This window comes from Podarcis bocagei, assembly GCF_964188305.1.
Source record: "Podarcis bocagei genome assembly, chromosome: 2".
NCBI classification, from domain to species: domain Eukaryota; kingdom Metazoa; phylum Chordata; class Lepidosauria; order Squamata; family Lacertidae; genus Podarcis; species Podarcis bocagei.
Window position 1 is genome coordinate 90,931,131 of NC_138126.1, and position 12,081 is coordinate 90,943,211.

At 44.4% G+C, this 12,081-nt stretch overlaps 1 protein-coding gene across 1 annotated transcript in view; it reads left to right on the plus strand.

The window, feature by feature from the left end:
• The window catches only part of DNAH9 (dynein axonemal heavy chain 9), a gene marked incomplete at its 5' end in the record, with an annotated part of 196,859 nt that overhangs the window by 98,533 nt on the left and 86,245 nt on the right, over window positions 1-12,081 (plus strand). The window contains 2 exons of the mRNA XM_081183892.1: window positions 2,818-3,078; window positions 10,141-10,566. Coding sequence (XP_081040018.1) covers window positions 2,818-3,078; window positions 10,141-10,566 — 687 coding nt within the window. The remainder of the gene's footprint in view (window positions 1-2,817; window positions 3,079-10,140; window positions 10,567-12,081) is intronic.

The following is a 12,081-nucleotide window of genomic DNA, read 5'->3' on the forward strand; positions in this document are numbered from 1 at the left end:
ATAATCCTATTCACATAAAAGAAACTAAGATTTCTCATACCTTCCCTCAGTTGATGCCCCCTGTTAGCCATCTTGTGATTTGTCAGCCATTGTTATATTAATATTTATTTATTTATTAAATTTGTATACCCCTTCATTTGTAGGTCTCAGGGTGGTTTACAAGATAAAAAACACAAAATACATAATAAAAGCAAGGACTAAACAAACCAATATGTATTAAGACCAGAACATGTGGGGTTTGTTTTCTCCTTCATCTTCAAAATAAATATCTAATACTTCATTGAAACCTACATTAAGTTTTCAGCTCAAATACTAGCCCAATATTATGGCCGCCAGTGCAGATTTTAGCATCTCAACTTACACTTTCCCCACCTCTCATTGGTTTGGTATTAGTGACATGGTTCAGATGCCCAAACTTCACATTACAAGTATTTGCTTGATGGTGCTCTTAAAGCAAGAAAAGCTGCTTTGTGTTGGCAGGATTTGGGAGTGAAGTGGGGGCATTTGTACTTTCCCACTCATTATTTCACTGTTTCATATCTCTCCCCCCCCCCATCAAATGTGTGTTTGCAAGGACAGAAATGCATTTGAAGCCTCATGGGGGAAATGTCATTGAAGGAAGCAATATGGAACAAAGACATGATGGGTGTGAAAGTGTAAATGCCCCTTCCACTGCTGTGTCTCCACACACAAACATTGCCCACTGGAATAACATCACCACCACACATTTTTGCATGCAATGCTTAGTTTAGGGTTAAGTATTAAGGTTTCAGTGTTTGCTTTTCATGAGTGATGAAGCTTATTTTGCTTTAAAAACAGTTTCCCTTCCTTTGTCAGAGGATCTGTACACAGGGACAATTATTCTGCTTTGTTGCATTTTCCTGGCTTTCAAATACAACCCTGGTTCTTAATACTTTGGAGCCTTTCTTGGGCTTTTTTCTTAGTTCCTTTTAAAAATATGTCAAATCTTTAACCTTCAATTACTCTGCATTTTTTTAAAGAAGGCTTTGTCTGGAAATGCCATTGCATCTTACAATGAGAGCCAGTGGATTGCATTTCTATCCTCTCCCTTTATATAGCTATTATAAGGGTTGTGTAGAGCTGACAAGTCAATCCCTTGGTTGCCTCATCGGAGCACTTAAAGCCCGATAAACTTTCTATTCATACATGTATCCAGCATGCAATTACTTATCATAGGCTGAAGGCTCTAAGCCATATCTAAAAGCAGCCCCCCCACAAAACCCCCAAATCTCTCTTCCTTCAATTTCCCCACATCTCCAGAGAATTTTAAATGAGCCAAACTTGCCACTGAGTTTTGCTGACCAAAGTGCTTATGCACCCCCAAGTAAGCTAAGGGTAATTTTGCTTCCTCCAGCAGAACAACGGGAGATGAAAATGGATTAGCCGTTCTGCAAAGGCATACACAAAGGACAGGGCTCTATTCAGAGCTTACACAAAATGCCTGCCACTTACTTTAGGGCGATTACAGGGTGTTTAAAACCAGTGCTGAAAATGGCGTGGAATCCCAGACCAATTATATGTCTGCCTTTCCCACAGCCAAAGGTTTACCCTGGAGCTTACCCTTGCAGGTTAAATAAAAAGAACATTTGTTCTGTATAGCGCTGTAGTGTTCTTATAAAGGAATTGAAGCTGGTGCTGTCACAGGGCCTGCAAAGAGTTCTTCATTTAAAGCAGTATGGCTGTCATAGCATGTGGGAACTAATTCTACATCCTTAAAAAAACACATCTCCAAAGAGATTGCTTTGTGTGTCTTCTTCAGCCGTTGTGCCACATCCCACCTTTTCTCCAGTGACAGAAAGTGCATCACCAACCGCACATGAAGAGGGCTCAAGGAAGAGCTGCATGTGACATGAATGCACAAGTCTGAAGAAGGAAGAGTGTTTGTTGTTATTAGGAATGGGTCCCAAATTGCATAGCAGCTTGGAGTTAGAAACCATCTTGATCTATGATAACATTGTTGTTGTTTTTAAGTCAGCTGAGATGAGGATGGTTTCGGTATGGGGCAAGGAAAATGCCATCTCGGAGTACAGTTAAATCACAATATCCCAGTTTCCGTCTGGATTGCTTTTGGAGAGATCAAGCTGGGTTTTGAGATGGAAAGAGCAGACAGCCTTCCTCCCAGAAATGGAGTGAAATGCACTCACAACTTAAGTTGGCCGAGGCTCTCATAAAGCATCTGGAAGGTGTTTATCTGCACATGCTGATGACCTTTTTGTTCTGCAGAATTAAGCTGCCAGTACTTTCAGCAGATGATCACTGATGAGGATACACTGGTGCCCAACCCATACAGCAGCTTCTGTCCCAGTACAGAGGAGACAGGAGACGCTCAAGGAATAGGATTAGGGTGAAGCTGAGGCAGGGTTGCCCTTATGCGGGGAAATAGTAAGAGGATTAAATGAAGGCCAGGTGTTGAGAGGGTGAATATAGAAAAGGTATGATGGGGCAACTTTCTGGTTCATGTGTGGGTCAAGAGGTACAAAACCCCTTAAATATATGATGCTACATGCAGCAATCAGCCAGATGTCAGATCAAAATACAGGTGACATAGCAGATGTTCATTTTCCAGTTTATCAAGTTCGGTTCCCAGAATGGAGCCGTTAAAAATCCAGAACCAAACACTGGTTCCAGTCCCCCCCCCCAATCTGTATAAAAATGAATCTATTGGCTTGACATCTGTTGAGAGCTTTTGTCTTCTCCCCCACTGCCCTCTCCCACTTTTCAGACATTCTTTTTATCTAATTGCCCATGATACTAATTCCATGTCCTCTGACTGGGTTTGCATCGTCTTTACTCCAGGTAGATGATTTAAAGGCAAAGTTGGCAGCTCAGGAGGTGGAGCTGAAGCAGAAGAATGAAGATGCAGACAAACTGATCCAGGTGGTGGGCGTTGAGACAGAGAAAGTCAGCAAGGAGAAGGCTATTGCTGACGATGAGGAGCAGAAGGTAGCCCTGATCACGCAGGAGGTCCAGCAGAAGCAGAAGGACTGTGAGGAGGACTTGGCAAAAGCTGAACCAGCCCTTGCAGCTGCTCAGGAAGCCCTCAACACACTCAATAGGGTAAGACCATAAGAAGAGCTTGGTGAATCAGGCCAGTGGCCCATTTAGTCCAGCATCCTGTTCTTAAAGTGACCAACCAGATGCCTGTGGGGATCCTACGAGCTGAACATCAGTGCAACAGGTATTGGGGTGGTGAAAATGGGATTTTCATAATTGGGCTGTGGAGCTGTGCATATTTACTTAGGAACAGGGGTGCCAACTATAGGGGGTCCTGGGAGCCCGAGCACCCACATATTTTTTGTTGTGGGTGCTCAGCACCAATACCACAGGGCCTCCAACGCAACGTCTGGTGCCTCACGAAGCAATGGAAGTCATGTCCGAGGCCTTGCGAGACCTCAGAAATGCTGTCCAAGGCTGTGGAGCGTGTGACGTCATGACATCACGTCACAATGTGACATCATGACACCATGTTGCATGTGCTGGGCACGCATAACCTGAGGTCTAGGTTGGTGCCCCTGCTTAGGAAGAAGCCCCATTTAACACATTGGGACTTCTAGGTCATGCGCAGGGTCAGACTGCATATTCTCTTGATTTGTAGCAACAATGATCTGAGATGAAATTTGAAACCAGTGGATTCCCTCTCATTTATCACTCAATTGTGAACTCATAGCAATAACTTACCTTAGCTCAGGAAATGCTTGTTTCTTTCACACAATATAATGCTTTGTGCTCAAGGTGGTGTGTGTGTGTGTGTGTGTGTGTGTGTGTGTGTGTGAGTGAGAGAGAGAGAGAGAGAGAGAGAGAGAAATCCTGTGAACAAGTAAACATGAAACCTTTATGTATTTAGTTTCTTGTACTTCTGAGTCACCTCATGATCCATGTTGTCTGGGTGACATGCAGTTTAAACAAATGAAAACAAATCAGTCAAATGCGACAATTGTGGCACTTTGCTGAGAACAATCAAAATCCATCAAAACTACATCACAGAGAGTTAAAACTCACAGTGGAAAATGTACCAAATCTCTATAACAGCAGAGACTCAAATAATAGCAGTGAACTAAGTTAAAGCTACATTAGAAAGTCTGGGACAATAAAAAGGTATTTGCGTGACACCAAATGGATGTTAATATGGGAGCTAGGTGAGCCTCTCTAGGGAGAGCGCTCTACAGCTGGGGAGGAACCACTAATGAGAAGATCTTCTCCCTTGTAGCTGCCCTCCACACTTCAGAATGAGGAGGCAAGTGGAGCAGTCTGTCAAAAGATGGGCTTAGGTAGGTGCACATGAGAAAGAGCCATCCTTTAGTTCTGGAGGTCCCATTGTAGGAATTGGTTATGCATCCATATACCTATTGCAGAACCAATCCAATGAAGAAGAAAGGTGACACAAGATATAAGATGCTGCTCAGAAAGCCATCCTGGGAAATATTTTGCAGAGAATTGGTCCCATTGTGTTTGCACTCCTGGGCCTGGTTTGGATGTCACATTAGACTATAGTTCAACATGAAGTATGGTTTGTTGTGAATGAGCAGCATGTTAGCGCTAGTGCATGCTGCTTAAAAGTCCCCACTTCACCCCTCCTCGTTCCTGCTGTAGCCATACCAGGGAGAAAACAAACCAGAGGCTGGTTGGCTCATTATGTTTATGCTGGCTCACATGTTTACTGGTTCACACATAATGCAGAGCTAGCTTCTGGTTTGCTTCTTGCCAAGTGTGGCAGCAGCAGAAGAGGAGTGAAGGAGGGGCTTTTGAGCAATGAACCCACACACTGCTCATTCACCTTAAATCACAGTTTATTTTTAACTGTGCTTTATGAACCAGGCAATGGAATCATTTCAAATAACTGAACCTATTTGAGAAAAAAAAGGGGGGGTTGGAATAAACGGGTTGTGGAATGACTGCAACATACCCAAAAAGCAGGAGAGAGGATCCCTATGTCAAGGCTTATTTGCTAATGTATCTTAGCATATGCACAGACTGAATTGTTCCCTGTCTTCCATTATGGTTAGGCTAAACCAAGAAAAATGCCCAAAGATCAAGCAATTAAAAACAAACAAAAGCAGGTAGCAGCTTTCTGTTTGGTTCTGTTTTTTAGGGCAGCCATGGCGATTCTGTTGACAGGATCCGTGTGTCTAGAAACAAAATCCTAATGCAGCAGGAAAATGTTTGGATCCTGTCAATTTGGGTTTCATGCTGAAACTGTATAACATCTCATTAAGGCAAGATTAATGGGAAGCCTGGAGCTTCCCTGGAGACCAAGGCAGCAGCGTTTACAGAGCACCAGAAATCACATCCTCCTCCTCACCTGCGTCAGAGAGTTTAGCCCATCCGTTGACATGAATAATTGGCTCTATTTGTGTGTTTATTAAGAAGTTTCAGCCATTAGTGCAGATATGTTTACATTGTGCTTTCATACAGAGCAAAATGAATATGCATTGCTCTTTAGTAGAAAGCAGTGGGAAATATAGATTGCTGGGGGAGGGAGGTTGGAACAAGGAAGATTGGTGGGTGTCCAAATAAATTATCTGGGCTTTGCATTTCAGTTGTGGTGCTGTCTGATCAATTTTAGGCATACATAGTTCAATTAGAAAAATGCCACACATATTTTCTCCTTCATACACTGGTATTAGTCTGATAATGGGGATTTATTTTTATTTTTAAAAAAGAGAAATCTCTGCTACCCCATATTCTTCATCTGGCCTTCAAGATGGTTGGGCTTTGTGAGGATGAATATTCCTTTGGTGCTCTCTGGTAATTGGCCAGTGTTGCTATGCTGCTTTTATGGGAATTGGTGCCCTCTACCAGTTGCACAGTTTCTTGGGTGAAAATGAATGGCAAACATTGGTACAAAGCTCTTAAGACCATAAGAATTGCTTGCTGGATCACCCTAACCTCCACCTGGTCTTGTATTTGTTTTCAAGGCAGATGTGCTTGGAAGCTCACATGCAGACCAAGAAGGCAATGGCCATGCTGTGTTATCTGTGCCTGGTATTCAAAAATAGAAGCGAGATCTGCAACAAAACGTTGCAGTGTGGAGTGCTTCTGTTCAGTATTTGAGTCAATCAGCCATGCTTTCTTCCAAAATTCCTTGTTCCATTTCCCTTTCTTTTTGTACTTCAAATGGGGTTTCCTTGTGCCTGCCGATATGTCCCCTTTTGGATACATTAAGGATTGGCACACATTCCTGGACATCACGAAGTGGTGTAATCTATCCTAAGTCCTAAGGACGATAAGAACAATAAATCCATCTGGGGAGTGGGGATATTTCAGGGAGAAGGGAAAAAATGTATGGCCAGCTCAGATAACTGTGCCTAATCAGTATGAAGGTTGAGTGACACACTTTGCGGGCTGGATGCCTCAGCACTCAGTTGGTGCTTCATTGTGTGCTGATTGGAGTGCATGATGAAGCAAGGAAGTGACTGATTTGCCACCCATTCAGCTGCAGTGTGCATTCACTACGTCTCGGGGCTGCTGTGTATCAAGAGTTGTGGGAACAGACCTGTAGAACTTTCTCTCCCTTCTCCAGAAAGATTCATATTGAATGACAGACTGGTAGACATCAACTCTTGCTCACCCAAAGGACTTTGCTGAGGGGGCCAAAACAGGTGTTATTTCAATTGCATGGCTAGTGTACACTTTAGGGTTTGTTTGTTTTTAGAATTTATTTGGCATTCTCAGGAGAGGTTTTTCATTGGGATAACACAATACAGGGAAAATAAAAAAAATTCCTTCCAGTAGCACCTTAAAGACCAACTAACTTAGTTGGTCTTTAAGGTGCTACTGGAAGGAATTTTTTTATTTTGACTATGGCAGACCAACACTGCTACCTATCTGTAACAATACAGGGAGGCAAAGTTTTAGTTTCCACCCTAAGTTGCAAGTTGGATGAAAATTGCTCCCATGCCACAATTAACTTTAGGCAGGTAAGCCCTGTTAGTGCCAGATTGCCCCCACTCCCACGGTGGGAATTTAAAACGTAAAAGCCCAGATGTGGAAGCTAGCCTTGCAGTGGAAGGAAAGTCTGTCTTGGCCCTGAGATGGAGCTATTGTGTTCTGCAGCCAGTACTGTAGGTGGCTGCTGCTTGCACCCAGCCCATTCATACTGTTAATCTGTTAGTAGAATAATTCAAAGCCCACGGCACAGCAGACTGCTGTCTGTGTGGCCTTAAAACAGATGTCATTGTTCCTAACAAGCAAATAAATGAAAGCGCTTCAGTGCCAGGTAGACTCTGCTGTCAGGCAAATAATTCAAACCTTAGTTCAGGAGTGGCATTGCCGGAAGGGTTTTAGCTGAGTGGGGAGCATGTAGACAGTCTGCAGCTGAAACGCCTCCCCCCGCCCCATGTCAGGGTTTCAGGTATAGGACTTCAACTTAACAATGCAACTCAAGCTGCTTTCTCTGTGGGTCTTCCCCCGTTCACTAGTAGTGACAGAGGCATCGTTTCTCAGAGCTACTTGAAACAAATTCCAGTGGTGAGCATGTTGGGATCTGGAAATGGCTTACACACCTTGCTTCGTTTCATGCAGATCTGCTGATATTCCCCCAGGTTCTGAACATAAGAAGAACGCTGCTGGATCCGGCTATAATCCTGTCTCTGCTTATTGAGTTCCCACAGAGTCCGACCAGATGCTGCTGGGAATTTCATAAGCAGGACACAAGGGCAACAGCCCACTACTGCCCACAGCAACTGACAATTGGGGCATACTGCCTCTGATTCCAGAGGTAGCATTATAGAGTCATCATGACCGTAGCCAGGAAGATCTATGATACCATTGGCACTAGCCATTTGATGCTGCCCATAGTGAACTTCTGGTGTTAATTGGTAGCATTGGGTTTTCCCCCAAGCTCAGTCCTGGAATCAAGGTTATCTTCGTGACCAAATTGGTTCTGCTGCTCAAATTGTGTAAGTCTATACATACCAAGCAGGGACACAGGTGGCGCTGTGGGTTAAGCCACAGAGCCTAGGACTTGCCAATCAGAAGGTCAGCGGTTCGAATCCCCACGATGGGGTGTGCTTCCGTTGCTCGGTCCCTGCTCCTGCCAACCTAGCAGTTCGAAGTGCAAGTAGATAAATAGGTACCACTCCGGAGGGAAGGTAAACGGTGTTTCCATGTGCTGCTTTGGTTCGCCAGAAGCAGCTTAGTCATGCTGGCCACATGACCCGGAAGCTGTACGCCGGCTCCCTCAGCCAATAAAGTGAGATGAGCCCCGCAACCCCAGAGTCGGTCACGACTGGGCCTAATGGTCAGGGGTCCCTTTACCTTTACATACATACCAAGTAATCAACATAGTCATCTGGCACCAGAGAGGTCCTAAGGATTTTCAAGTGACCATCCCGTGCTACAGGTATGCTTCAGCATGCCCTGCCCCTCAGGGATAGAGTAATTTCCTTTTGTAGGCTTCAGTGTCATTGGGGTGATGATATATGAAGAACAAATGTACTGAGAGGTTATTGGGGCAGGAATCCCCAGTGTGGAGTATGGCTTGCTCTGACAGGGCTTTCACATTTGCTGGATGTCAGCATGATGCACACATTTCTTCTCAGTTTGATGTGACAGATCTTTGGCAGGATCGCTCCTTTGGAATATAGCCAGTGTTGTCTGTGTGCTTATATCAGTTGCAACCATCTCTGTTCTTTGGAGGTTACCTGCTTAGCATCCTGTGCTATCAGTTCCGTGATGGGTAGGTAGAATTCTGCTTCAGAATTAACCTGTGCATGACAAGAGGAGCCTTAACTCTGGCTATTTCCAGCTCAGAGGAGTTTAAAATGGCTTTGAGGAAATTTATGGGCCAATTAATGAGAAACAGGTGTCATGTGGTGATCTTGAAATGGCACTCCTGTCATAGCTTGGCTGGATTAACGTGATTTTCTTTTTTTTGGTATTTAAAAAATCCCAGTGTAGAAATGAAATCAAGCACTTTAGTTTGTTGCTTTCTTGTTAGAATATTATCACCAGCCGATGGCAGAAGAAGGGTTCAAAGCAACACAGAGTACACAGGGATGTGTGTGGCACAGCGGAAAAGTTATTCTATGAAGGAAGGCAAAAAACTAAAATTCTTTTTTTTAGTGAAAGGGACATTCAAGCATACTTCCCTCATATTAAACATATTTTAAATTCCATTGATTCAGTGGAAGAGTTAGCCCGACAGGCTTAAACACCCCCCACTGGAGTCTATGGAACTTTAAAAGGCTTAACTTTTTATGGGGTTATGTTCAGAGAGCATAGCCTCACATTTTATCCAGGATTCAAGCCATAGCTGTCAACTTTTCCCTTTTCTTGCGAGGAATCCTATTTGGAATAAGGGAATTTCCCTTTAAAAGAGGGAAAAGTTGACAGCTATGATTCAAGCATCCTAATTAAATAAAATGGTATTGGAAGGGTGGATTTAGATGGCCCGGCACCAGATGGCATTATTTCCTTATCTTGGATATGGTTCACATGCAAAGTTTCTTGTGTGTAGTGACTGACCGCACTGCGTATGTAACCTTGTGGTGGCCTTGCTACCAAATAAACATGGGCGGGAGGGGTGGGGGTTGTGTGAGGACACTGCAGGATCAGTGTCAGCATGTGGCCTGATGTTACTCACAATTGTCTTTCCCTGTGTATGTAGACACAACACAGCGGGATTTTCAGAGACCATTCTGTGGCGTTGTATTGGCCTGAATCCACCTTGCATTAAAGTGCATAAAGATTTATAAGGCAGTCACCTTTATGAGAACTCTCAATTAAGAGACACATTTTAAAGCCCTTTTGCAGCTTCAGACATGCCTTGTTGATTTCAGGGCATTCTGATTTTTTTTTTTGTCATTGTTGTTTTTCATACTGGTTAAATCTGTAATATAATTGTGCATTTTTAATGGCCTGTGAGCTGGGCTGAAATGCTGAAGGAACATGACTGGCTCTTATCTAACAAGCCGGCAGAGGCCCCTGTGCCACTAGAGGGATTCATTGCTTTACGTCCGATGAGTCATAATATTTAAAATTCACAGTGCTGCTCCTGGCTTGAAAGCTCCTCTCTCAGATTGATAGCTCTGGAGCTTGACTCCATTACCAGCAAAGTAAAAAGAAAACCCATTCATTTTCGTCTAACAACGTTGGTTTCTCCTCCCCGCTCCTTTTCAGAACAATCTGACAGAACTGAAGTCGTTTGGATCGCCGCCTTCCGCTGTCAGCAATGTCACTGCTGCTGTGATGGTACTCATGGCTCCCGGCGGGAAGGTGCCCAAGGACAGGACCTGGAAAGCAGCCAAAGTGGCCATGACAAAAGTGGACAGCTTCCTGGATTCCTTGATCCACTTCAACAAAGAGAATATACATGAGAACTGCCTCCGAGCCCTTCAGCCATATCTGCAGGACCCGGAGTTTGAGCCTGAGTTGGTGACGTCTAAGTCCTATGCAGCTGCTGGCCTCTGCTCCTGGGTCATCAACATAGTGCACTTCCATAAAGTGTACTGCGATGTGGAGCCCAAGCGGCAGGCTCTCAACAAAGCTAATGCCGAGCTTGCTGCTGCCCAGGAAAAGCTGGCTAGCATCAAGGCCAAAATTGCAGTAAGTCCAAGGCAGCCTGTAAAACAGGTTTACATTTCTCTTAGCATTGTTCTGTGATGCACTGGGTAGAGTATACGAAATTGCCTTATCTGAGGGCAGACCATTTCGCCATCTAGCCCAGTAGTGAACCTGGAATCTGCTGAGCAATGTTCCTTTGCCTGTCTCTTGCCAGTAGATGGGCCATTGTGCTGTGCTCCACTCACGGTTATTTTGTAGGCATCTGCATTGCACAAACTACCCATTAACAGTGTGAATCATATAATAATGGAATCATAGAATTGTAGCATCTAGTTCAACCATATGCAATGCAGGAATATGCAGCTGTTAAACCTTCAACCTTGGAATTATCAGCACCACACTCTAATGAATTGAGCAGGGTTTATCTTTGTCATCATATTATATCATGTCTTTTTTGCTGCTACTACCTGATGCAGACCAATCTGATTTTTGTCTATATTGTGAGATTACAGGGGGTATGTGACTGATAAAGTTGAGTTGTTCACATCAATTGCAAAAATTCTAATTCTCTTAAGTCGCATTTAAGCTATTACAATGATCTAAATTTACTCATGGCTTTGAGACGTTGCCACATTAGCCAGTGGTGAAACCTGTCTTTCAAACTACCCCAGGATTTACATGACATGCAGGAATATAGCCGTGAACCTTTGGCCCTTGACACATCTTTCTGAAACACCTTGGCAGATGGTTGCTTGCAGCTGAATGAATGCTTCTTCAGGAACCCACTAACATATCTTTCTAGGTTTGTGAGGTGTCAATTCAGAGAGCCTTCCTTTATTCCTTTAAGACAGGGGTGGGAACCTCCAGATACTGTTGGACCACAGCTCCCATAATCCTTGACCTTTGGCCATGCTGGCTGGGGCTGATGGGGTTAAAAGAGTTCAGCAGCATCTCAGAGCTTTGAAGAAGTGAGAGATGAGGCAGGTTCTGTGTCTCCTGCTTTGTTGCATCACTTATTCTTCCCATTCTGCAGTAACCAGGGGCGGAGGAAGGGGCATGCGGTGGGTGCGGTTCTCCCCGGGTATCACCACTGAGAGGGGTGATAAAATGCCGGGCAGCACTCCCAGCAGGGCCTGCAGTGTGCCCTAGCCACGCGTCTCTCCTGAGAGAGATGTGGTGGCTTGGGCACGAGCAGGCTCCGCACTGCCCAAATGGTCTGCCCACTGCCTCACTGCTGTAGGGCAGCTGAGTGGGAGGAGGCAGGCAGACTCCGGAGGTCCCACGGTGGGCCTTGCCCTGGCCCCACCCCTATGGGTGGCTTCCCCTGCCCCTGGGCACGTCGCCCCAGGTGCCTGAGCGGCTTCCTCCACTGCTGGCAGTAAGCAGAATTTTAGTTTTACCCCATAGCAGATGTACATTTTAAAAATTTTATGAGATGATGGCATTTGCATTATACATCATTTGGCTGTGCAAAAATAACAAGTAAAAAAATCTAGCATTGTAATCCACAGTGTATGCTGTACATCAAGCTTATTAATAGCTGCCCTTCTGGCTGGT